The 27,521-nt window shown below is 41.7% G+C and overlaps 2 protein-coding genes across 10 annotated transcripts in view; both read right to left on the minus strand.

Moving 5' to 3' along the window:
- Nucleotides 1–2,401: 2,401 nt before the first annotated feature.
- Nucleotides 2,402–17,616, minus strand: Znf619 (zinc finger protein 619). Of its 9 annotated transcripts, XR_007344413.1 has the most exons (6): nt 17,358–17,616; nt 16,665–16,745; nt 12,190–12,316; nt 11,515–11,631; nt 5,212–7,628; nt 4,818–4,877 (listed from the first exon to the last, which is right to left on the minus strand). XR_007344413.1 is itself a non-coding variant. In XM_048795457.1 (5 exons), the coding sequence occupies exons 2-5, from the start codon at nt 16,686–16,688 to the stop codon at nt 6,250–6,252; spliced, it is 1,644 nt and encodes a 547-aa protein (XP_048651414.1). In that variant the 5' UTR covers nt 16,689–16,745; nt 17,358–17,616; the 3' UTR covers nt 2,402–6,249. The 9 variants fall into 9 exon arrangements, 8 of the variants coding, with proteins under 8 accessions (XP_048651414.1, XP_048651411.1, XP_048651413.1 ...); XM_048795457.1 differs by having other exon boundaries at nt 2,402–7,628; nt 11,515–11,628; XM_048795454.1 differs by having other exon boundaries at nt 2,402–7,628.
- A 6,874-nt stretch (nt 17,617–24,490) lies between these two features.
- Rpl14 (ribosomal protein L14) overlaps nt 24,491–27,521 on the minus strand; it is a 3,538-nt gene continuing 507 nt past the window's right edge. Inside the window, exons 2-6 of the mRNA XM_015489454.2 lie at nt 27,108–27,209; nt 26,581–26,675; nt 25,251–25,350; nt 25,112–25,165; nt 24,491–24,842 (exon numbers count right to left, since the gene is read on the minus strand). Of these exons, the coding sequence (XP_015344940.1) occupies nt 24,537–24,842; nt 25,112–25,165; nt 25,251–25,350; nt 26,581–26,675; nt 27,108–27,209 (657 nt within the window). The 3' untranslated portion in view covers nt 24,491–24,536. The remainder of the gene's footprint in view (nt 24,843–25,111; nt 25,166–25,250; nt 25,351–26,580; nt 26,676–27,107; nt 27,210–27,521) is intronic.

The raw sequence follows: 27,521 nt of genomic DNA on the forward strand, positions 1-27,521 counted from the left end.
TTTTTGTTGTTTGTTTTGGAGTGGTGCGGGGGATTAAACCCAGAGGCGCTTTACCACAGCGCCACATCTCCAGTCATTTTTATTTTTTGAGACTTGGATAGCCTCGAACTTGGGATCCTCCTGCCTGTCTCCCTAGTCACTGGGATTTACAGTCTTGCACCATCACGCCGGCATTATTAAAGATTCTCTATTGACTAGCGGTGCAGCCTTACGTAGCCAGATCTCAGAGGCTGGCCACAGATGGGGCCCCAGCAGGATCCTGGAGGACACAGATGCTTCTAGATTTTGCCTGCACTCCAGGCTTCTCCATGTGCAAGAAAGATGGAAAAGCCAGACTTCTTGGCTTCCACAGCATGGTATCCATCATATAGGGAAAGCGCTTTTTGTAACTCTTCTTAAACCCTCACCATTGACAGGACCCTGTCCAGAAGCTGAACTGGTAAATATGAATGTAGCAGCATCTAGCTTGTGCTCGATTGCTACTTGTTCCCAGAGGACTTGATAACACAGCTAATTTTGACATACTGAGTGTTAGCCTTCTCCTAGAGAAAGATTACAAACTGGGGAATTATTGCTATTTTTTTTTTTTTTTTTTTTGGTACCAGGAGTGCCTAACCACTGTTCCACATCCCCAGCTCTCATTAGTAGTAGTAGTAGTAGTAGTAGTAGTATTTACTTGTAGATGGACTCAATACCTTTATTTTATTTATTTTTATGTGGTGCTGAGGATCAAACCCAGTGCCTCACACATACAAGGCAAGTGCTGTACCATTAAGCCACAACCTTAGCCGTATTACTATTTTTGATACAGGGTCTCATTAGGTTGCTTATAGTCTTACTAAGTTGCTGAGGCTGGCTTCAAATCAGCAATTCTGCCTGAGCCTCCCAAGCCACTGGTTTTACAGACATGCACCACCACACCCAGCATTAGTCCAATTTCAAACTGTAAACACTAGGGATTACCAGCCAAGCACACTGCAATCTAGACTGAACTGTAGGAGGAGGCAGAGCTCTACCCTAATCCTTGTTACAGTATGGAGTACAAGGAGTGTAGATATCTCCAAAGATGCTACTAGGAAATCTCTGCTTGAGAGAAGGTGGCTTGGGGCAGAGGCAGTCAAGAGAAAGGCAGGCATTGCCCCACCAGAGGCTGAACCTTCAGGAGACATGCCAATGGTGGCTGGATGAAAGGAGAAATGATGCAGCCACATTGTTTTTGTTATTATCAACCCAGCTTCCATGCTGAAGTGGCTGTGAATTATAGAAGGAAACCCAGGGAGCACTATAAAAAGGACTGAACCAGACAAAGATCTATAACAGAGAGCCAGCCTCTACAGCTGCTGAGTTGGCTGCACATGTAGGTCCCAAAGAGAAAGACCCCAGAACTACTATTGATCCTTATACAACCATGCCTAGAGGTGCTTGCTTACCCCAAATACAGAGCCCAGAGAAAATCAGAGGAGCCCATGTCCCTACCTCCTATAACTCCACTAGCTCTTCTACCCCATGACTGGCCAGCCAGTCATGTGGACAAAGGAAGATCACTGATGAACCCAGGTAGAGAAAGCAGAGAGGGAAGGAAGGTCCAGAAGTGAGTAAACAGCAGAGACTGAGACTAAGCCTGAGTGTGTGCGGGTTATTTCTGATTGCTTGGACTTTCCAGGTTCCAGACCTCCCTGGTTTTGTATTTGGGGTACTGGGGATTAAACCCGGGAGGCACTTTATCATTTTGCTACATCCCCAGTCCTTTTTTATTATCGAGATAGGTTCTAAGTAGCTAAGGTGCTGACGCTGGTCTTTAAATTCATGATCCTCTTGTCTCAGCCTCTTGATCCTAGGGGATTACAGGCATGTACCACCATACCCAGCTCCTTCTTGCATTCTTACCCTGGAGTTTCAGGATGCATGCAGGAATCCTCACAATAGGTTAAATGTATTTAATTCAAGGAGATGTCTCCTGTTTTTATTTAAGAGTCCTAAATAATATATTTAGCTAAGTCACTGATAAAAGCAAGTCTCCAAATTAAACTCAGGTAATGACACCCATATACCTTGCCTAAAGGCAATGGGGCAGTCTTTATGCAAATCTCAAACTAGTAAGTAGAGGGGGTAGGAACTATTTTTACTTAACTTCTAACACCAAATGTGTGGGTACACAATTCTCCAACTCTCTAGACACCAAGCAGTGTCCTAACAATTCAATTCTGGCACTAACTACCCAGAGTTAGTGTCAGACCCTACAGATCAAGGGCTCAGTTCACAAGGCTCCTCCCAGTATAGATGCCAACTCTAAGTCCTAGGCCATCTGTACTTCCAATTGACCAGTTTTAACTCATAGGTTCCAACAACCCACTCCTCGGGTTTGATAATTTGTTAGAATGACTCACAAAACTCACAGGAAGGCATTTTACTTGCTATTATTAGTTTTATTAAGCAGATACAATTCAGGAATAGTCAAATGTAAGAGACACACAGGGCAAGGCATGGGAGAAGGGCACAGAACTGTCATGCTCTCTCCGGGTGCACTCTCTTCCCAACACATCAATGTATCTACCAACCTGAAAACTCTCCCAACTCCCTTGTTTAGGGATTTTATGGGAGCTTCATTATGTAGGCACAACTGATTGAATCATTAGCTACTAGTGATCAACTTAATCTCCAGCCCTTCTCCCCTTCCTATAGGTTGGGACTGAGGCTGAAATTTTCAATCAGATTTTCACACATTGATCTTTCTAATAACCAGCCCCTATCCTATTTAGGGGCCCTCAATCACCAGTCATTCCATTAGCATACAAAAAGGACATTTATTACTCTGGAGATTCCAAGGATCTTGGATGCCCTAGTATCAGGACTAAGACCAAATACAAGACACTTATCACTCTGGAAATTACAAGGGTTTTAGAAGTACTGCGCCAGGAACTCAAGACTCATATATATGAAGTCTCTATATATATATATATATCCACACACACAGATAACTAGATATGTATATAGATATATTTCTTATTGTATCACAATTTCACAGGGGGAGGGGAGTTGGTATGTTTAAATATAACATTTCACTTTCAGAGAACATAGAAACTTCTTAAGGGAACACCATTGTTGGAAATTAAGTGATGTATGAGTTCATTTTTAGATGGTTGTCCCCACTAGGCGTGTAACAGAGCCCCTTTGACTGATTTTTGTCCCTCCATTCCTAGTAAAAGCTGTTTTAACCTTAGTTTCCTCATGCTGAGAATGGAAACTGAGAAGCTACCCATCAGTCAGGGCAAGTACCAAGGAAACTGGAATTGTAATATATTTCTCTGTCTAGGACAACCTAGTCTTAAGTGTGTGTGTGTGTGTGTGTGTGTGTGTGTGTACACATGCCCACATGCATGTATTTCCTGTCTTTGGTCCCACTGTATCCCTTTTTCTCATAAAAGAGTTTACATCCCTGAGCCCCCCCAAAGATAAAGACTTGAGGCAGAAAAAGTCTCTATTTTCTTTAGGGCCAACTTTGAATAAACCTGTTTTCTTCCACCAACTTCTGTCTCCTAAGTTTTTATTGAGCAGCAAGCAGCAGAACCTTCAATTATAGTAACAAGAGTTACTCATGGTCCTTGTCAAAAACCACCTGAGTATGTATTAGGTGCCAGATAACCTGGCAACACTCATCCCTGCACTATAAAGAATGACACATCATTCATCTATCTTCAGTAGTAGTGTAAGTGCTATGGAAGTTGTACAATAACATCTGTGTAACAATGCAAGGAGTGGGGGACAATTCTAAGTTTCTGTTGAATGAAGGAACAAAAAACTGAAAAATAAAATTTGCTAGTCAGAACTCCATAAATCTCTTGGCCAAAGGACTGGAAAAGATCCATTTATAGACAACCTATAATTTTCTGAGTTTAGGATGATGGGAAAGTGCTAAACACTCAGCAGAAACCGTACTTGAAATTTTGATCTTTTCCCAGGCTGGCAATATGCAGTCTGATACTCTCTCTCAATGCTGGACCCTGGCAGCAAGCTGCAGCTCCACTCCATCACAAGGGCCAACAACCAATACTCCACAGGGTACTATATTCAAGAACTCACATGAGATATTCAAAAGGGGCTTTGTGTCAGATGATTTTGCCCAACTGTAGGCTAATGTAAGTGTTCTGGAGCACATTCAAGTTCAACTAGGCTGCACTATTAAGGGTCAGCAGATTAGGTATGTTCGATGCATTTTTGACTCACAATATTTTCAACTTAAAGGGCTATTGGAGGCAATCTTATTGTAAGTCAAGGAACATCTATTTTCCCCGCAGTCCTCGCTTTCTTCGAATGCTATAATCTGCTGTCCTCCAGATCATATTTAGAAGTCTCTCCTACTTGAAGACTGGCCAGCTGAGAAGCCTCTTGCCCTGAACTTCCTTGCTTGCTATAACCCTCCTAGAAGCCCTACGGCCCTTGCTGTTTAATAATGCTTTGGTGATTAGGTCAAAAATTTTGTATAAGCGTCTTGTGTCCAAAATATGTCAAAGAAACCAGATGTATTCTTACTTTTTGTAATATTTCTACATTAAAAAAATTTTTAGTTATACATGGACACCTCTATTTTTTTATTGTTTATGTGGTGCTGAGGATTGGACTCAGTGCCTCACACTGCTCTACCACTGAGCTACAGCCCCAGCCCATATTCCTACATTTTGACTGCTTTTCTTGGCAGTGATTCCAAGCTCTTTCATATTCCAGAAGCTCCGCCCACAGCTTGGAAAATGAATTTGGTTTTTTGCTTTTCTCCTCCTAAATTCTAAGTATTGCACAAATCTTGTGAAGGAATGAAAATAAATAAAAGTCCCCAACATCTTACCAACCATTTAAACTTCTCCCTGATTTGATCACCAGCACTGAAAAAAAAATAAAGTTAAAAGTTAATAAATAGATAAATAAATAATGAATAAATAAAATTTTCCCTGAGCCAAGGGAACTTTTTGGGATGATAAATATTTTCTATATCTTAGTTACAAAACCATATTCATGTGTCAAAACTCACCGAATTATACACAGTAATGGGGTGGCTTTTACTGTATAAAAATGCATCTCAATAAACTTGACCAAAGCCAAAACCCAACCAACATCTCTCTTTACCCTACCTTAGAGATATAATTTTTGTGGTATCAATACAATAGTATACATATCACTTTCTTAATACTGTATTCCCGCTTAATTTTTTAAAAATACCTTTCCATGGGCTACAATTGTCCTGAAGCAGTGATTCTAAGAAGGGTCAGAGCCTCTGGTCACTAGATGGAAAATATAGCCAAAGGAGTGAGATCATAACGTTTGCAAAGATCAGCATACATAAAACACTTCTCAGTGTTTCCACAGTAGTTCATTATAAAATTCATTTAAAAGTACCACCAATCACAAACTGATTTAATAGAGGAATCTGAAGTAGGTGACTGTATAGTAACTGATCAGGAATGGGCTCCCTCTAGAGGCCAGAACTGTAACCAGCCCTGGCTGGGTTTCTTTCCTTGCCTTACTCCATCCACTCCAGGAGATCACTTCGGTCAGGTACCTCCCCTATATTACATAAGCCCAAGTTACTTTCTGTGCCTACATATTTGAGTGGGCACTGAAATTAAACAAAAATATGGTCAGGAATAGGACAGAAAAATAAAATTCCCTCCTAATCAAGTTTAAAGACTTAATTTCACATTATTACTGTCATCCCTTCAAGTTCTTTCCCTGATTATTTTCTTGGTCTATTGCAGTTACACAGGATCCTTCTAATGGTCACTACCAAGGTAATTAAAAACTTCCAAGGCTCAGATTCTCTCCCCAGTGATCTTTGCCACTGGCCCACCAAATGTTCCTCCCTAAATCCTGAAGGCAATCACTGGTTACTTTCTCTGATTACTTCCTCCGGTGGGCTTTATAGTTCCCTCTATATTTCTAAGTACATTGGCCCAACTCACACATTCCTTGAAGCCCAAAATGTTCTGCAAACTCTTTCAACTCCAATAGTCCCAGGGCCAGAGTGATGAAAGAGGCCAAAACTGGACACTGTAAATTTCAAGGACAAATACTGCCATTTCCTACCCAGGGGCTAAAAGAGAGTAATCAAACACAGTCCTTAAGTGACTACTTAAAATAGAGTTGGGAAAACAATAATGTCTTCCATAAGATCACAAGAGTATAGATAAAGGCATGGCCAGTGATCCAGTAGAAACCCTGATAACTCAAAGTGCGACCGGAATGGAGAACATGAGAAATTCACGGGGAGTGAGACAAGGGATTTAGGCTATGAGAGGATGACTTTTTAGGAGAAGCAAGATCCTGAAAGGAGTGTGCTACTTGGGCAGGTGAAGAGCTGGCCATTTCAGATGAGGGAAGTGGCGAAAAAGGTGCAGAGGATGGCCCTGGCTGGGATGAGGCAGAGCAGGCCTGCTGGGGAGAAGAAGGGGAGAGGCCTGAAGGACCCTGGGGCTCTACCGTGGAAGGCCCTGGATCTTGAGCAGGTTTCTTCCTGGTATGCAACTTTCGATGCTGAAGAAAACTTGCGCTCCATTTGAAGGCCTTCCCACACTCCTTACACTCATAAGGCTTCTCCCCAGTGTGGACTCGCTGATGCTGAACCAGGGTAACCTTCTGATTGAAGGCCTTTGAACACTCCTGGCATTTGTAAGGTCTCTCCCCAGTGTGGATTCTCTGATGCACTATGAAGCGAGAGCTGCAAGTAAAAGTTTTCCAACATTCATTGCATTTGTACAGTTTCTCCCCCGTGTGGAACCTCTGGTGCTGCAGGTACACTGACCTGCGGCGGAAGGCCTTGCCACACTCTGTACATTCATAAGGCTTCTCCCCAGTGTGGATTCTCTGGTGCTGGATCAGAACTGAATTAGAACTGAAACCTTTCCCACACTCTTTACATTCATAGGGCTTCTCCCCCGTGTGGACTCGCTCATGGATGATGCAGTCATAGCTACCTCTGAAGGCTTTCCCACATTCCTTACACTTAAAAGGCTTATCCCCAGTGTGGATTCTCTGATGCCGGATCAATTTTGAGTTGTAGCTGAATGTCTTCCCACAGTCCCCACATTCATAGGGCTTCTCTCCACCGTGGAGTTTCTGATGCTGAAGAAGGTGGGAATTTTGACTGAAGGCATGTCCACATTCCTCACATGCATATGGTTTCTCCCCAGTGTGGATTTTCATATGCCGTGACAGTTTTGATTTGTATCTGAAGGCTTTCCCACATTCTTTACATTTGAAGGACTTCTCATCAGTGTGAGTTTTCTGGTGCTGGTGAGGGTCTGAGTCTGGGTTAAAGTATTTGCTGCACTCGTCACACTTTTGAAACACCTGTTTCCTAGGAGGGCCCTGCTTTGAAACAACACTCTTGCTTCCTTGCAGTTTCCTGGCTGTCTCCTTCCTTTTGACGGTGGAAGATTTATGATCCTGAACTGTCAAATCTATGGGATCTCCTTTCTCTGAGTTTGTTTTCTTCCCTATGTCACATTGCTGTGGCTTCTCTAACCTGCTTTGGGGAACCTCCATCGTTAACCCCTCCTCTGTGGGTCCGTGGGACTCTGACTCTGTAGTCATGTTCAGCCTTGGAGTTGGCTCCTCCTCCTCAGACTTGGTCTTACCACCTACCATAACAAAAAGAAAACATAAGAATCCCTTATTATTTATGCTAGAAAAGGAAAGGGATTAAGCAGCATTAGCTTGCCCTGGGGACATGTATTCTTGGAGAAAGAGAGACAGACATCCAATGGTACCCCAAATAGAAAGGAAAAGCCCTGGAGGTGGGGAAGATAGTAATGCCCTAAGGACAACAATAATGGGATGGATGGAAAAGCTATGAATGGAGACAAATGGATAAAGAAATACTAGAATGGGATGTAGAAGTCATAGGAAGGGAAAGCAATAAAGAGAAGCAAGGTGCAGAAAGAGACCTCTAAACTGGAACAGAGAGGTGGGTACGCAGTTCCAGCACCACACAGTATCCAGAGAACTAGAGATGCTGTCTACAATAGCAGATCCCAAGGTCAGTCAAGGCATGAAATCTGTGCAAGTACTTTGTCTTTGAGTGTATGTGTGGTTCTGGGGATCAAACCCAGGACCTAGCATATGCTAAGAATACACTTTATCACTGAGCTACATCTCCAACCCTCTACCTTTGTTTCTTCTTCTTCTTTTGGTGGTGGTGGGGGGTACTAGGGATTGAACTCAGGGGCACTTAACCACTTAGCTCCATCCTCAGCCCTTTTTATTTTTTATTTTGAGACAGGGTCTTACTAAGTTGCTTAGAGCCTCACTAAGTTGCTGAGACTGGCCTCAAACTTGTGATCCTCATGCCTCAGCCTCTTGAGTTGTTGGGATTACAGGCATGTATCACTGTGCCCAATCCTCTATCATTTTTAATGAGATATTCTTTATCACAAGCCTGAATGGAGAAGAAAAGAAACAATGTGTAACACTACTGGTTATGAAGAATTCATTAGACAATCACTATTTAAAACCCATGTGTCCTCTGGGAGACAGACTTCTGAGCGGAAATAACAGGCTTGGCTAAGAACTTAGTACATGGGGCTGGGGTTGTGGCTCAGCAATAGAGCGCTCACCTAACTCACCTAGTAAGGCCCTGGGTTCCATCCTCAGCACTACATAAGAATAAATAAATAAAATAAAGATATTGTGTCCAATTTCAACTAAAAAATAAATATTAAAAAAAAAATGAACCCAGCACAGACAGTAGATAGCAACCTGGCTGGGGTGGAGGCTCACCTTTCACTGCAGGCACTACAACATAGAAGCCATTTTTGCCTTTACAAGCACCAAAATCTAACACAGCTTAGTGTTTCTAGACCCCTGGTCACCAATTCATAGCTCAGATCCTAATCCAGTACAGATATGCTCATATACACACACCTGAAAGAGGGTCAAAAGTTTCACGAAACAACCTCCTTAATAAGAGTGATGCAAATGGATTCCACCCCCAAAACCATCATCAAAAAAAGAAAAAAAAAAGATTGATGCCTTCACAACAGATTTTATACTATTTTGGTCTATATATTTACATATTTTTTTGGGAGGGGGTACTGGGGATTGAACTCAGGGGTGCTTAACCAGAGTCACATCCAAGCCCCCTTTTGTTTTTTCTTCTGAGATAGGGTCTCACTAAGTTGCTTAGGTGCTTAAGATCTTGCTAGAATGCTGAGGCTGTCCTCAAACTTGCACTCGACTAGCCTCAGTATCCTGTATTAGCCTATTCTTTTTTTTTTTTTTTGGTACCAGGGATTGAACTCAGGAGCACTTAACCACTGAGCCATATCTCCAGCAAACCCCCCCTCCTTTTTTTGACACAGGGTTTGTTAACTTGTTTAGGGCCTTGTTAATTGCTGAGGCTGGCCCTGAACTTGTGGTCCTCCTGCCTCAACCTCCCAAGTTGCTGGGATTACAGGTGGGCACTACCATGGCTGCCCTATTCTAATTTTTAAATGCTGCTTACACTCTTTGATGACCACACAATGGTTCCTATGTTCCCTGGACCTGTAGCACCTGGGAACTTGTGAGAAATGCAAATTCTCAGGCCCTGCCCTAGTCTGCTGAATCAGAATCTCTGGAGGTAATGTTAGCAATCCGTGTTTTAACAAGCCCTCCAAGTAATCCTAATGCACACCAGAATTCGAAACCTACTGATATAGTCACTAAAAAAAAGCACACTGAAACTCTTGAGTTTAATACTGTATTGTCCAGTAGGGTGGCCACAGTCCCTTAAATGGCTATTTAAATTTAAGTGGAATAAAATTGAAAACTGTTCCTCAGTTATACTAGCCACACTTCAAGTGTTCAAGGAGCTAACAGCTCTCATATTGGACAGTATAGATATATAATATTTCCATTGTTCTACTGGACAATGCTGGTGAAAGCTTTTGGTGACTATGGAAAAGGGGAACACTGATAACCATGGGAAGGCTGCCAGGAAAGGTTCTCTCTCAAGATGACCCCAAGTTGACTCATGTGTTAAGACAGGAGTAGGGGAATGGAAAGCAGCACTCGGGGTACAGAAGCTCAGAAAGGCACAAAGGATTGAGAGTATAAGAACAAGGCAATTGAATTAGACAGGTTATCTACCAAATCTCTGGATGGGTCTTTACATCTATTCAATTCAACATATTTCAAAAAAGGAAACCATTCATTCCATATATATTTTTTTCATACACAAGAGTTCTTTCAAAGGCTAATTATTTATTATTAAATGAGAAAATCAGAATGACTCCATCTTCATGTTCAGCTTCACATAAATATACACACAAAGAGTTCTTATAAAAACTCAGTTCTAGGGCTCGGAATGTAGCTCAGTGGTACAGCACATGCCTAGCATATACAAGGCCCTGAGTTTAATCCCCAATACAGGAAAAAATAAATAAAACAAACAAATTAATAAATGAAAACAAAGTTCTTAACTATATCGTGTTTATGTTCCTAAACTGATGAACAGAAGCCTATTTCACTAACAGAGTTTGAAATGTGGAGAATAAGAGACTGAATGAATTATGTTATGTGCACATTTAAATATAGCAAAACGAACCCCACTATTATGTATAATTATGATGCACTAATTAAAAAAAAATAAACGTAAACCAGGTATGGTGGCACACATCTATAATTCCAGTGACTAAGAAGACTGAGGCAGGAGGATTCCAAGTTCAGGGCCAACCTCAGCAACTTAGTAAGACACTGTCTCAAAAGTAAAAGTAACTAGGTACAGTGGCACATATGTGTAATCCCAATGACTCAGGAAGCTGAGATAGGAGGATCACAAGTTCAGCACCTTGGTAAGGCCCTCAGAAACTTAGTGAGACTCTGTCTCAAAATAAAAAATAAATAGGGATGGGGATGTAGCCCAGAGGTAAAACATCTCAGGATACAATTCCCAGTACTGGAAAACAAAATTAAAATTAAATAAATACTAGTTTTAAAATGTTTGCTGGGCTGGGGGTATAGTTCAGTTGGTAGAGTGCTTGCCTCACAAGCACAAGGCCCTGGGTTCAATCCCCAGCACCACAAAAAAAAAAAAAAGAAAAAAAAAGAAAAAAAAAATTAAAAATTAAAAAAAAAATAAAATGTTGCAATCCTTTTCACTGAAGAAAAATGAGAGACAATGGAACATCTGGACTGCTGTCTTCTAGTTTAGAGCTGAAGCATGACTATTTTCATCCCACAACAGCCATGGTTCCGAAGAAATACCTCTTTCATCTCATGTTAAAATATCAAAAGAGAAGTAGCTGGGTGCAGTGGCACATATCTATATTCCCAGATACTCAGTAGGATGGGGTGGGGAAATCCCAAGTTTGAGGCCAGCCTGGGCAACTTAGGGAGACCCTGTCTCAAAGTCAAAAAATAAAAAGGGTTAGGGATACAATTCACCGGGTTCAATCCCAGCTACTACAAAAACAAAAAGAGAAAGAGAAACAGACAGACACACAAGAGTCAAAGCTGGAAAAGAAGATGGTCTGTTCTCCTGCTCACCTGTGCACCTGCCTCCAAGGGCCTCTTCCCCAACAGGTCTCCATGAATCTGGGACCCATGGGGCTTCCCCTCGCTCCAGCTGGAATATCAGATCTGGTTTAGGGAATGGTAATGCTGCTAAAGGAGAAAGAAAAGGAACAGGAAGCTGAGAGAGTCACCACCAACCTCCCTCAGTCTACCCTCTGCTTTGCCAGGTGAACAAAGAGGCAGATGCCCAGGAGACCAAGTGAGGTTCATGAGGAGAGAATCTGGGGATCTAAGGAAGGGCTCATAGCTTATTCTAGCCTCTGAGAGAACAGGAAGTACCCACAGTCACTGGAAGTGTATACCTGGGGTCCTAGGAGACTCACACACAGTAGATGGGCCGGGGTCTCCTCCAGGGAACGGGAAGACTGGAGGAATGAAGGTGGGGCACCAGGAACCTTCTCAGTTCTCTCTGCTCCCAGAGCAAACCCCTCACAGTACAGTCCCCACCAGGAACCAGCCAACAGGGAAGTCCTGTTAAAAACCAAAGTGAATCCAGATCTTTCTCCATTCAGCTACTCCTGAAACTGGGAATTAGGGAGCTCAGCTCATGGGTCATTAATCCTGGGGATATTAAAGATCCCAGATCTGCTAAGGGAGAATCTAGGAGCCCCAAAGGCAGAAGCTAAGTTTCAGAGGAAGAGGACTTACCCAAAGAAGTTATGTTCGCATAATTTTCCAACATCACCTCCTGGTACAGAGCCTTCTGCGCAGGCTCCAGACTGGCCCACTGATTCTGGGTGAAGTACACAGCCACATCCTCAAAGGTCACTGCCTCCTAAAACAACAGGTTCCTGCTCAAGTCCTGTATAAGCGCAGAAGGAGGCAGGGAAGGGGTGAATCTACTGCAACCCACAGTTCTGAGCCCCGTGAAAGGTTTACAATGATGAGAAACACACAGCACTCTAAGCAGGGGCAGCCCTCAGGCAGAATTCCCACTTTTCATACACACATGTGGGGAGCCATTCTCACACGTGACTGGGCAACTCCCGGTTTGGGTCTGAGGCGCTCTGGCTAAACTGTGTCGGAGCTTTCCCAACCCTCTCCTGGTGCGAGAGCCTGTCCGTGTTGGGGTGTGACTGACCACTGACCCCGGGGGCCAATCACTGACCCTGACCTTGGAGTGCTGCCCCCCTCAACCTTCATTGGATGGAATTCTCCCCTGAATTTCTTGTTCCCCAATAAAAAGCTACTCCCTGGCGTGCTCTCTCCCTCTCTCCTGCTAGCCCTGAGTAATCCCTGCTGCCCTACCGGGTGGTTCGGGGTGGGAGCCAGAGGGGGAGCCGTCTCGGACCTGGTCATAGAAAAAGGTAACTGAGTCTGTGTGTTTTATTTCGATCTCACTAGTTAACTTTTATGCCAAGAACCTCTTTAATGAAACCAGTGCGCTGGTCGCATGGTGGAAACACATCTCTGTGGGCCCAATATTGTCAGCCTAAGCACACAGCCCAGCACCTGCTCTTCTCTCCCTGGTGATCACGTCAACCCATCTTTGCTTCTATAAGCCAAATATATTTTTCTGGCATTTTTCCTAAATTGACCACAGCAGGTATCTGTCTTTCACCCTGTGTTCATTCATCTTGAAGCACCCATCAGGGATCTTGACTCAGCTCCTCTTGTCTTCTTCCTCCACAGCTTCTACTAAGGACAGAGAAGTGAGTTCATGGGGATAGAGTTCCTTTCATTCAACCCTTTCTCCCTCTTTCTACCATCCTGCCTTACCAGAAAGCTGGTTCTCCCTTGAAGACAACATTCAGTGTCTCCTCCTCTCCTAACACACTTGACCCCAGGGACAGGATGGCCATGTCCCAAACCTTGTTCATAGATCAGCCCCTGATCACCTAAGCTCTGTCCAACCTACCATCCTCTTCACCAGATCTATCTCCCTTTGCCTCTGCAAAGCCACCTACAACTTCTTAAGGAAGAAGGAAACCATCACAGGGTTAGGGTTCAGTGTTAGTTATTTTTTTACCTCAATCTGTTCAACATACAATAATTTACGAAGCAAGAATTATTATTCCCGAGGGAATCAGCAATTAAACACTTTGAGATAGACGAAAGGGAGTCCTCTTCATCTGAGTACTTATTACAAGGCTATATAAGAAAATAAAAATTTTAAGATGAACTGACCACTTACATATAAATTATCCACTACACCATTCCAGTTCATCATCATGAATGACCCTCTCTTCACTGGGCATGGTGGTGCACGCCTGCAATCCCAACGACTCAAGGGCTGAGGCAGGAGGATCACAAGTTTGAGACCAGCTTGGCAACTTAGTGAGGCCCTAAGCAACTTAATGAGACCCTGTCTCAAAATAAAGAATAATAAGGGCTGGGGATGTGGGTCAGTGGTAAAATACCCTGAGTTAAATCCTTAGTACCAAAAAAAACCAAAAAAACAAAACAAAAAAAAACCGAGAAGCTACCTTTTATTTATGTAGTAGTCTCTTCCAAGTAAAAGAAATACAACTGGAGAAGTACTAGATTTGTAGTCCTTGTTGTGAAAATTAGTCCTGACAAAAAACATCAATGATGCTGAATCTCAGGGGAAGGTTCAACAAAGAGTAGGATATTGGCATGATCTTAAATACCTCCCCATAAACTCTTTGTTGCAAGGGAAAAATCATAACTATATGTGAAGAAATCTTCTATAGTCTCTTGTACATAAAAGTGTAAATATAACTAGTATGAATAAGAAACTGAACTTTTAGTTTTAATTGACTTTAATTTTAAATAGGCAGAGGAAGCTAGGGGCAACCTTATTGTTCAGGGCAGAATAGACACTTCACCAACCCCAAATGTTAATAATATGTCTAATCTTCTTCAGTCAAAAGCTGGAAGCAGCCAAGTACAGTGACACTCACCTATAATCCCAGAGGCTAGGGAGACTGAGGCAGGAGAATTGCAAATTCAAGACCAGCCTCAGCAACTTTGTGAGATCCTGTCTCAAAATAAGAAATAAAAAAGATCTAGGGATGTAGCTCAGTGATAAAGTCCCCTGGGTTAAATCTCCAGTACAAAAAAAAAAAAAAAAAGGAGAGAGAGAGAAAAAAAAGCTGGAAACATAGACCTTACCTTCTTTCCCCCACATTATGCTCTACCCCTCCACACCTCTGTAATTATCCATGCACTCTTTGGTTTCTTGTTTTCTGAAACACTAAGCTTCTCAACATCCTGCTGCATGAAGTGCATCTGTGATCACACTGCTTCTGTTCTCTGCCAGCACTTACCACCTCCTTTATGTAGTGGAGTTGTGATTCCCGTGTGTGAGAAACAGGTTACAGAGGCAGCACAGCATAGTAGCAAACAGCAGACTTGACAGCCTTGTCTCAACACAGGGACAATTTTGCCCTCCTCCCCCAGGAGAAAGGTGACAATGCCTGGATATATTTTTAGTCATCACAGCTGCAGCATGATGGTGGTGGTGGTGGTGCTACTGGCACCTAGTGGACAGTGGCCAAGGATGCTGATGAATTATGCATAGGGAATCCCCCCCAAACAAATAATTATCTGTAGATAAAATGTAAATAGAGCCAAGGTTGAAAAATCCCTGCTAGACACCTGAGGCTCAAATCCCATCCCTGATACTGGATAGAATACTAAACCTCTCTGTGCCTCAGCTCCATCATTTTAAAACTAGAATACCAATAGTATCTATTTTATAGGGCTTTTGTAGGATAAAATGAGTTAATATAGATAAGCACTAAAAATTCACCTGGCACACAATGTCATATAAATCTCAATACTTACTACAACCATATATGAAACTGAGGAAAGCTTCTAGAAGATTCCAGAATCTTCTAGAAAAATATTCCTCACAGAGACTTTAGCAGAGACTAACAGGTATATTGATATGCATGTACTTGCTTTCTTCTTTAGTAATAGAACCCTAATTTTACCTGAGGTTGCATCCAACCCAGGCAACTAAGTGAGATCAATGAAACCCAAATGTAAATACTATCAGAGACTTCTTAGAAGGTCCTAGAAGGATGCAAACTCAGCTGAAAGGTTCACCTCTTTTGTTATCTCTACATCTAACTAGAATACCCACATAATTGCCTGAGACCAAGCAGCAACTCTGGACCATAACGTGGCCTACAGCATGAGAACAGTGCTAGGATAGTAGCGCAGAATGAAAGAGCCTGTGTGCATAACTGTGTAGTTGCCCTGGACTGACTCTCCCAAACTTGTTTTTCATAGAAGAGAAGGTTTTATTTTGTTTAAGTCATTGTTGTTCAGAGTTTTCTTAATGGAAACTAATCCTGAGAAAATAGGCAAGCAAGGTGCCAAGAAAGAACAGACTGCCCCTACAAAAGTTTTCCTGACTTGCAAGAACTAATTTTGGTTGAAGGGCTCAAACAGATTTGGATGGACCAATGTTCACAAAAAAGCCACCATTGCTTGCTTTTAAGTCTCTGGGTATGGAGTTTTCTTATTACATGATCTATCCATTACATTATATACATAGCTTTCTCAGCATATGACACAGGACAATGGAAAAAAAATCAGTAAACTCATCCTCTACCATCAAGATTGGGGGAGGGGACAACTGCTCCCTATGCTACCTGAATCTGTGCCAACAAGGGCTATAGGCTCTCACAGAGGTTAAGCTGACATCTTTGCACTGAGCTGCTTCAGCTACAAATTCAGCATTCCCCCAGAGCACAGTACCCAAAAGAACCAAACCTTCCAAATTAGACATTTGGTATCATTATATCCTACACAGGCAGCATGCAGGGTAAACTCTCCTTGAGGAAATACATGTCCTTTGGGTCTTGTGATGAAGACTAGCATTCCGCACATTTTAACCAGCCCCTAAGTTCTCCAGATGTTGTGAAACATGGTTTCTAATTCAGGAGAACTGGCCTGAAATCCAGCCTTTCCCAACAAGCTTCCTGGTGATGTCAAAACTCTCATCCATGGACCACACTTTGAGTTTTCACACAAGCAGATTTCACTTTCTAGAAGAATTTCTTGGCTGGGCTTTCTAATCAACTCCCTAGCATACTCCTTTGCCACACTCTGATGGAGGCAATGCTAAGCACAGGACTGATCAAATGAGGCTGCTAGGCCTTCCCTGACCTTTCCTGCCTCTGAGTATGCTAAAAGAAAGCTCAGCTCACCTGGGACCACACTGTCTGGAGCATGGTGGATAACCCCTGGCTTCATGCACTGCGCCCTCTAGTCTTGGAAAACCTGCAGAGCTAGAGAAAAAAAAAAAAAAAAAAAAAAACATTGAGAATGAGCTGTCTTATTTCCCACACTTGCTCTGTCTCCTAACGGAACCAGATATCCTTAGGACACTGTTCTCCACCATCCTCTCCACCGATTCCTGAGGTGCTGCAAATGCCCCCCTTTATACATTCTCTAATAAATGTGTCTGGCGATGCTGGAAATTCCTAAAATGAATGTGCAGCAAGGGTTAAGAACTGCAGCAGGTAACAACGAATCCCACCATTATGCATAATTATGTTGCTCCAATAAAAAAAATATGGAGAAACAAAAAAGAACTGCAGTGGTTTCGTGGCTTTTAAGAAAACCCGTGGCCCCACCAAGAATGCATTGCTAAGTATTTTGTAAGAAACACCTGTAGGAATCACGGCAAAGACTCGAAAGGAGCCTTTGGAGAGAAGGGATCCCTGAATCAACAACGGTTTGCAGCGCAAAATTCAAGTGGCGAACTAACCTCAGGTGAAATGGGTAAGACGCTCAATGTCCCACTGGAGATGGTGACCACAGACCCAACCGCGATCAGAACGCTCCACCCGGGAGGCAGGGGACCCCAGATGTCGGTCGCGGGCGCCCACCCAGCGTACCTCGAGCCAGAGGACAAGGTCTCGGGGCAGGAAGGTCAGTCGTGCCTCGACAACAGGGGCTAGCCAGGGTTCGGGCGGCCTCATGGGGCTCTCGCGGGGCGTCTGGGAGGCCCAAACACGCAACCTTCAGGACTGGCACCAGGTTGCGCAACCAGAGCCGCTCACCGCAAGCTCCTGCAGAGCGCCGAATCCGCCAAGACGGAAGCGAGACCCGCGGCGGCCCTGGCGCCGCTCTAGGAAGATGGAGGCCGTCCTCTCTCCATGGTTCGCCCAAGCGAGGCTCCAGGCCCTGTGCTCAAGACCGTTTCTCATCAGTCATGTGTCCGACTTTCCATCAATCATGCCTTAGCATCCCCAAACAGATGATAAATTCCTCGATGTATAAAAATAAACGCCTCTGGCTCTAGAGCTTGCTAGCAGTAACTTACCTAATGAATTGACAGCCCCTGTCTCCCACTTCATGGCTGATTGACCTGTGTGACCTAATATCGTGGAGTTTGGGGTCTGACTGCGGTGAAACCCTAACTCCACTGTTTATGAACAGAATGGACTTGCTCAAGCTACTTCTCAACTTGGAATGGTAATAGTTTCAAATTTATAAATTCAACAGATTGAGTTCACTCATCCAACACACTTAAGACTCTGTTAATAACTAAATCAAAACAAGTGCTATTTTGTTGCTGACATCATTATTACTCCTGAGTATCAGTGTCACTGTCCTGTAAAACATTCCCGTTACTTTTCCAGCCTAGATATAACTTTGATCATGGAGCTGGTGCCCATTGGGCAGGCACTGTGAAGTTAGTTCTGAGCTAGAGATCTGTGTCTACTGGCCCACCGTTTATTTCTACTTACCTAACCCACAGGGGCCTAAACGTCCACACTAAGATCATCATCTTTTCTCAACTTCTATAGGGAGTGTCATGCATCCTACCAGCCAAGTTAGTGGTCTAAGAATTATCATTGGCTCCTTCCTCTACTCTTCTCTCACCTAGATTACTGAGACAGCCTCCTTCCTCCCTTTTCATGGTCTCCAGTCTAGCCCCCTCCAACCTTTTCTTCCCATATTGCAACCAGGGTGATTTTAGATGCATGACACTTCTGCCTTTTAAAATCCTTCTGAAGTATATTCGTTTTCAAGTACTGTTACAAAGCCTTTTGGATTCAAGAAAATCATTATTCAAGTCTTTTCTGATGCCAGTGCATTGCTGATGTTGCACCTTTACTTTCTCTCCGTGGTCTGAGAGCTCCTTTAGGGGAACTTCTGTTGTAGGCACTCCACCTGCTTCACGTGAAAAGTAAATGAGATATGTGTCTAAAATGGCTGAGGCAGAGTTCCTGACTCTGCATTTTCTTTTTTTTTCTTTCTTTCTTTTTTGGTGGCTTTTTTTTAAATTTTAATTTTTTTAGTCATACATGACAGAATGTATTTTGACATATAATACATACATGGAATGTACATACATCAATCATATTGTCTATTCTGCTGCCCTTCCTATCCCCCCTACTCCTTCCCTCCTCTCCCATCCTTTCTCTCTATCCAATCTAATGTGACACTTTTTTTTTCTTTTTCTCATTACAACATCATAAATGTATTCTGTATAACAATGAGGTTCTCCTTCCATCTTCCGTGCAACTCCCCTTCTCCATCTTTTTCCCTCCCACCTCTCTTCCCTATTTAGCGGTAGTCTTCTTCTCATGCTCTTCCTCCCTATCCCATTTTGAGTCACGCCCCTTATATCAGAGAAGACATTTGGCATTTGTTTTTTAGGGATTGGCTAACTTCACTTAGCATAATCTGCTCTAATGCCATCCATTTGCCTGCAAATGCCATGATCTTGTTATTTTTTAGTGCTGAGTAATATTCCATTGTTATAAATGCCACAATTTTTAATCCATTCATCTATTGAAGGGCATCTAGGTTGGTTCCACATTTTAGCTATTGTGAATTGTGCTTCTATAAACATTGATGTGGCTGTGTCCCTGTAGTATGCTCTTTTTTGACTCTGCATTTTCTAATAATGCCTAAGCCACAATGAAAGTAAGGAAGGGTGCTGTTAGATTTTCTTCAAAGCTTGACTAAATAATTATTAATAAAATGAAAGTAAATATGACAATATGAATAATTGGAAAAAATAATAGAATTCAAGGGAAACATTAAAAGAGGGAGATATTCACACTGAGAAAGTCTAATCTACAAAAAGTTCTAGTGATAACTAACTCAATATATCTAACATCACTTTTTTTTTTTCTTTTTTGTACCAGAAATTGAACTCAAGGGCACTCAACCACCACTGAGCCACATCCCTAGCCCTATTTTGTATTTTATTTAGACACAGGGTCTCACTGAGTTGCTTAGCCTCACTATTGCTAAGGCAGGCTTTCAACTCTCGATCCTCCTGCCTCAGTCTCCCGAGCTACTGGGATTACAGGCATGTGCTCACCACGCCTGGCAACATCACATTTTAATATATGTAAAGCAAAAAACTATTTGAAATATAAGAAACTGATAAATCTATATTTGTACAGAGATTTTTAACACAATTCTTTAAAATTAAATAGGCAAAAATGTAATACAAAGAATTTCAATAGTAAGGATAACTATTAACAGAAATTACTATAAACAGCAAGAAGATAATATACATTTTGTTGTTGTTGTTTGGTGGTACTGGGGATTGAACCCAGGGTTTTATATATGCTGGGCAAGCACTTTACCATTGAGCTACATCCCCAACCCATTACACACATTCTCTTTAAACTTAAGTATGCCAGGTAGGCAACTAAGAAAATTTCAAATTTCAAGAAACAAATGTTGCTGGGCATGGTGGCACATGCCTGTGATCCCAAGGGGGAAGTGAGGCAGGAAGATGGCAGCTTCAAAGCTAGCCTCAGCAATTTAACGAGTTCACTAAACAAGTTATCAAGACCTTGTGTCAAAATTTAAAAAAAAAAAAAGAGCTGGAGATGTGGCTCAGTGGTTAAGTGCCTCTGGTTTCAATCCCTGGTATCAAAAAAACAAACAAACAAAAAAAAGCAAATGTTGAGTTGGAAGTGTGGCTGACAGGTAGAGCACTTGCTTAGCACATGTGAGACCCTCGTTTCAATCGTTAGCACCACACATTCACACAAAGATGTTGTTTTATTTTGTTGTTGTTTGTTTTTGGCACTGGGTGTTGAATCCAGGAAAGCTTCACAATTGAGCTACATCTCTAATTCTTTTAAATTTTTACTTTGAGGCAGGGTTTTGCTAAGTTGCTGAGGCTGTCTTCAAACTTGCAATCCTCCTACCTCAGCCTCCTGAGTCACTGGGATTACAAGAATGCATTGCATACCCAGTACAAAAAGTATTAAGAAGCAAATATCATGACAGTTACACTCTGATTTGTGTATTTAGAATAAAACTTAAAGCAGGGTGCTGTGGTACAATCCCAGTTACTTGGGAGGCTGAGGGTGGAGGATTACAAGTTTGACGTCGGCCTAGGCAACTTAGTGAAACTGTCTCAAAATAAAAATTAAAAGGGAGCTGGAGGTGTAGCTCACTGGTAAAACACCGCTAGGTTCACTCCCAGTATGAAAAACAACACACACCCTGTTCAATCTACCAACTGCACTGATTGATTGGTAAATGTGCCCCAAATAAATGCAATTTTGTGTAGGAGGTAGGTACAAGGATATTTACTTCACTTAAGTACTGTGTGTGTGTATACACACACACACACACACACACAGTATATATAATACATATTATATATGCACAGTATATATTTAATATATATATGTGTATATACATATATAGATAGATAAGCTTTTTTTGGGGGGGGGGGCAGTTCTGGGGATTGAATCCAGGGCATTGTGCATGTGAGGCAAGCACTCTAGCGACTGAGCTACATTCCCAGCCCTGTAAGTACTGTTTAAAGAGAAAAAGCAATTAGCAGCATTCCCCACCCCCCCACCCCACCCCAGTACTGGGGATTGAAGCCAGAGTCACCTTACTACTGAGCCATTTTTATTTTTTAAATTTTCAGACAGGTCATTCACTAAATTGCCCAGGCTATCCTCAAACTTTCAATCATCCTGCCTTATCTTCCCAAGCAGCTGAGATTACAGGTAAGTGCCACCATACCCAGGTGGCAACATACTTAATGTTTACCAAGAGTCAAATGAACATCCATAATAAACACTATGAATTAATACTCTGCATTTTAAAGTTATATAATATAGGTATCATAAAATTTGCTTTAAAAATGAACATTCATATTATGGATTACTATGAAGAAGGTAAAAAGAAATAGGTGGACGAATAGGGGATTTGACCATTAATTCTGGTGTGTCAACTAAGAGATGCTTACATCATTGGTAAAACATTTTTGGGTGTCTGTGAGAGTTTTTCTGAAAGAGATTTGCATCTGAATCAGCTGACTTTATAAAGATCACCCAGATCACCCTTCTCAATGTAGCTAGGCTTTACTAAATCTGTTGAGGGCCTGAATTTTCTTCTGAGTGAAATACCCATCTTCTCCTATGTTCAGCCTCAGCAACTCCTGGTTCTTGAACCTTCAGAAGTGGGCTGGGACTTACACCAATGGCTCTGAGTTCTCAGGCCTTTGTATTGAAACTAAATTGCACCAACTTCTTAGTTTTCTAGTTTGTGGATTACAGATCATGAACTTCTTGGCCTCTGTATCACAAGTCAATACCTTTAAATTTTTCATACCTTATCACATTGGTTGTTTCTCTGGAGAAGGTTTAATAGATGCCAACCAGATATGATTGCTATAATGCATTTTTTTTTTCAAAGAAACAAGTTACAGAATATATGCAGCATAAACATTGCTTAAAACGAGGAATCATGTGACTACTTTTTGTACACATATGAGAAATGCATAGAAAAATATCTGCGAGAATGTACATAACTGTTTCCTTCACAAAGTTCTGGAATTGGAGACCAAGGGGCCCTTTACTTTAAAATGTCTTATTATGGTGTCAATATATTTATGACTGGATTTAAAATTCAGCTATGCTAGGCATGGTGGCACATGCCTTTAATTCCCAGTGGCTTGGAAGGGTGAGGAGGATTTCGAATTCAAAGCCAGCCTCAGCAATTTAGTGAGGCCCTAAGCAACTCATTGAGACCCTGTCTCAGAATAAAATATGTAGAGGGTCTGGGCTCAGATGGTAGAGCGTTTGCCTTGTGTGTGTGATGTACCAGGTTCAATCCTCAGCACTACATAAATACAAATAAAGTAAAGGTATTATGTCTGTCTACTACTAAAAAAATATTTTAAAAAAATATATAAAGGGGCTGGGGATGTGGCTTAGTGGTTAAACTCCCTTGGATTCAATCTCCAGTACCAAAATTAATTCAGCTACTTGGTAGATTTAAGTGTAGCCTTTAATTTAGATACTAAACAGTATTTCACCCAACAAATGAGAGGAAAAATACCACGAATTAGAGGACATGCCAACTATCTGAATATCTGAGGCAACTGAAGCAGAGGCTCCCTGAAAATCCAACTATCCAAATTTTGTCCATAAAACTACTTTAGAGCAACACAATTCAACCTGTTATTGAGTATCCTTTAAGACCTGATATTAAGGATACACACTATACTTATTTTCACAAGCATTTCATATGATACTTACCACAATATAAGGGAAGTATTGGGTCCCCTGATTTTTAGATGAGTTTCATATAGTACAGGCCCCACTCAGTAATACTCAGATTTAAATCTGAATACTTTTTTTTTTTGCAATATTGGGGATTGAACCCAGGGGTGTTCTACTGACTTTTATCACTAGTCCTTGTATTTTAAAGTTTGAGATAGGGGTTCACTAAATTATTCAGGCAGGCCTGGATCTTGGGTTCTTATTTCCCGAATAACTGGGATTACAGGGTTGTGCCATCCCACTCAGCTTCAGTATTTTCTTCAAGCCACCTTCCCTTCATCATGGTAACAGAACATGTGTGCAGTGAACTTTAAGTACCTACTTTTTCCTCAACCTACCTCCCATTTCCAATTCAATCTAGATTATACTGTTATGCTAATCTTCCTAAAGATATATCATTGGCCACAAAATCTATTATTTGGTCCAACTCTTAGTCCTTTTCAGGTGCCCTATGCCTCAGACACTTTCCTAAAGTCCTTTGGATTTGTATTTCCAATTGTTCTCTAAAACATTCTCATCCTGACAACCTCATAGGCTAGACCCAAAATGCTGAAAAGAAGTGCTCTCCCACTTCCTCCACATGCAATTACTAACTTCTGTCCTGCAAATGTATATTCTCATCCCCCTTAGATCTAGAGATTATCTAAACCTTTCTAAATTCCTCATGCAAAAGACATCTTTCCCCTAAAGCTAATGCCTGATTCACCATTCCATACTTTGGGCACTGAGCTTCTTTCATTAGCTCCTTTTCCTGATGCACCCAAAGATACTTAGCAAAACAAATTTCAACTTTCACTTACTCTCCCGCTTTGGCAAACTCAACCAAAAAATGCCATCCCAGGTTTCTTTCCATGTCAACCTGCTAGTTTCTGATCTCTAAATTTCCATCTCAATTGTTAATTCATGAACCCCACCTATCCTAACCAGCACTACCTTATCTCTAATAAGCCTCTCAATAGGCTATACAACCATTAACTACTAACCACTCCAAAGCATAGGAAACAGGCTTTGGGGATTAAGGGTTTGCCCAAGTTACACAGCTTTAAGAATCAGGGGGATTACCTGAGCCCAGGAGGCCAAGACTAGCCAGGGCAAAATAGACCCTATCTCCAAAAAAGGGGGACAGAGCTAGAATCTCTATCAAAATTTGGGGGAGAGGGTATGAAAAAACAAGAAATCAATCCACCATATTATTTGCATATTTGTCTATTTTCTTATATACTATTTTTAAAAGAAAACTTTAGTCTCTTGTACATCAGGAGGCTGGAACTCTACCCCGTGTGGGAAAATGTTTTTTTGCATAAGGAAATAAAGTCACTTTCTAATTATGATTTGTAATGAGATCAGTTAGTTATGGTTGTGTATAACCAAGCCTGGGCAGTTTAAGGAACTGAGCCTGATGTTTATCAATCTGCCTCCTAACCCTGCCTCAGCAACAAGTTTAAAATCCAAGGACTTTTAACAGATTTGCCAACATGTCAAAAGAATCTTTATTCCTTTTTTAATAGCCTCTTATGCTTTCTTGCCAGATGTCTTCGGAGCAGGTGCTTTCTGGGCTGGAGCTTTCTGACTCTTCTGAGCTTTTGGAGGCGGCGCTGCTGCCTTCTGGCCTGAGGCTTTCTGGGCAGGAGCCTTTTGGGCCGGAGCCTTCTTGCCTGCTGGAGTTACCTTTTTTGCTGGAATTTTAGCTTTAGCAGCAGCAGCAGCAGCTGCTGCAGCTGCAATTGCAGCCTTAGCAACAGGTGCCTTTTTGGGAGAAGCTTTCAGGATAGCCGCCCTCTGAAGCTTCTTAACTTCATTCTTGATTATTCTGTTCCTCTGAAAAGAATCAACATAAGAAAAACATTTATTACATATGCATACATAAAACTGACATATGCTAGTTTTTAGAAAGGGCATTAAGTGGCCCATTCTCCACAACTAAATCCAAATAAAAAGAATAATTTCTTAAGGATACCATGAAATAAAGCAAATAAGGACAACCTCTTTTCACAGTAAGCTCCAAAGAGGCAGCAGCCTGAAATGGAAATTGGTTACTGTTTTCTTATCCAGAAGCAAACTTACAGGACATAGATTTAAAAACTTACCATTTTCTTTGCCTTCATTACTTTATAACGATCAAAATCAGTCATCTTGGCTTTCTATTTAAAAAGAAATGAAAAATTATCTTACTTCAAATCCTTCAAAAGACACAAAGTCAGAATTCAAATGACCCAAAGTCATTACCCTTTCTCTGGCTTCAATCTTCTTGGCCCATCTTGTGGCTGCCCATTTTGTATTGATATCTGCCTTCTGCCAGGCTTGCCGAACATACTTCTGACGGGCACTACAAAGAGGCAAAACCACAGATTAAGCAATTGGCCTTCTCTGGCACTGTAGATCGAACACAGGACCTTGCACAGATGCAAGCACTGAGTCACATCCTAAGGCCCTCTTTGTTTTGAGACAAAGGTTTCATTAAGCTGCCCTGACTGGCTTTGAATTTGTAGTACTCTTGCCTCAGCCTCCCTTGCAGCTGGGATTAAAGGTATGTGCCAGTGTACCCAGCAAGTAACAAAGTTTTTAGGTCACAAAACTTTTTCCTTTAGGAAGGATTCCATTACACTTTTCACTATAGTCTTACTTGGCATACATACCATCCGGCACAACAATGTGTTTTACCTACTGAATGGTGTTCACACAGCCAAGACATAAATTGAAGTATAATTTTATCAAAATTGTAATCTAATCCATTTTACTAGACTTAAAAATCACCACTGATGACATGTCACTTAAAGTAGTGCAGAAATCAATTTCCTGTTTTTACTTCATACAACAACTTGTGGCCAAAAATAAACCCAGTATGTATCACTCAGAGATCAAAGAATTACAAGGGTACCCAAAGAAAACCCAAGTCACCAGAAACTCCTGTATTGTTGTGATCCTCCGTGAGCATCTTCAAGATTCACCCCTAACTGTTCTTTAAATAATGTAATAATGTGTAATCACAGTATCAACAGAATGGACATACTCATTCCAGGCTGTATGAATGGTAAGTTTAAAGAAAAAACAGTACTCAAACATCCTAAATGCACACGCCCAGCTAAAGGTATCCAGCATATCACAGTTTCTGTCCTATTAGGGTTTTTGTTTTCAGGTAGTGGTGGCAGATGTTAGGAGATGACGCAAATATAGAATATAAATATTTTCTGGAACACTATACAGGTATCCAAAGTTAACAACTTAAACCCCCAAAGCTAAATACTTAGTAAACAACACATTAAAAATTCAACTAATGATAACAGTATTGAAAGAGACAAGAGTGACACACTGTTGTTTTAAGGCTAAAAGTGATTATGACACCAGAAGAAAAGAGAAGGTCATTTTAAAAGTAAATAATGCCTATTTACTTCATAATATAAATCCTTCTTCTGGAACAGTTATAAATCTTCTGTATTATTTATTGTATTCTCAAGAGAAAGACAACAAAAGTGGCAAGGTTTTCAAAATTAAACAAACTTTTACTAGTATAAACAAAACTAAGGATAGGGGATTGTGATGATTGGTGGATAGTTACCTGTGAGGAAACTTGAGGATGAAATCAGTGAGCTGCATACATTTGAAAGGCATGGCCTGTCTCCTTACCTGAGTGCAAGGTCCATCAACCAAAGCCTAAGATACAAAGATCAGAGATTTCAGTGTAAAACATGACAGCAATTTAAATGAATAAATATTCTGTATAATTACTTGTCTTTTCAGAACCATCCAACCCACATATTATTAAAAGACTAACAACAGTACAAAGTGCTTTCTATATGCCTGAGTATGTTCTGAACTCGTTTTACGCATAATAACTTAAACATAGCCAATGTTTTGTTCTAGAATTGGCCGAAAGCACGTTTAAAAGGCTGAGGCAATACTATAACCCAGAAGTAGCAGCTAACTCAAGTCTGCGCTTGAAACCCTACCCACACTGAACGGTAAAATAACACTGCCACCCAAAGAGCTCCCAACAGGTCACTTAATTACAGTATCATCTATAGTGGGTACCATTCACTGCCACGTTAAGTCAAAATTAGGACACTTTTTCTTTCTTATACATACCCTGTTCTGATCAATAACATCTACAATTGCAACCAGCTTTCCAGCATGAGGCCCAAAGGAGACGTAGGCCACCCGGCCAACCTCCACAAAACGCCTGAAAACCTGAAAGCGCGGGGAGAGAAAACACAGTGAATACTTAAAGGTTTGCTATAACGTCCCCCAGCCTATAGACAACATGGCTAATTCAGAGAACGACTAAGTGGAACACGCCCAAGTGCCTGGAGAGGACCTGAATGAACGAAATCCGCAGGGGTGGCGCTGGGGGAAAGCCGGCTTCCAGGCTCAAAGGCCCTGCATGCCCCAGAACGAAAGCACCCAGTCCAACTCGGCCCCAGAGGCTGGGGAAGCTACGACGGTCTCAGCCATGCTGCTTTGGGTGGCGGCACGCACGCGTGGCCCATGGCGCGCCGGGGT

This window comes from Marmota marmota, unplaced genomic scaffold, assembly GCF_001458135.2.
Source record: "Marmota marmota marmota unplaced genomic scaffold, marMar, whole genome shotgun sequence".
Lineage (NCBI taxonomy): Eukaryota > Metazoa > Chordata > Mammalia > Rodentia > Sciuridae > Marmota > Marmota marmota.

Excerpts from the sequence above, each read along its gene's own strand:
- Znf619 (XM_048795454.1), bottom strand. The coding sequence starts at position 16,688 with ATGCTCCAGACAGTGTGGTCCCAG. Across the intron at positions 11,632-12,189 it reads TGCGAACATAACTTCTTTGG|CAGCATTACCATTCCCTAAA; the intron begins GTAAGTCCTCTT and ends TTTCTCCTTTAG. Across the intron at positions 7,629-11,514 it reads CCTTGGAGGCAGGTGCACAG|GTGGTAAGACCAAGTCTGAG; the intron begins GTGAGCAGGAGA and ends TTGTTATGGTAG.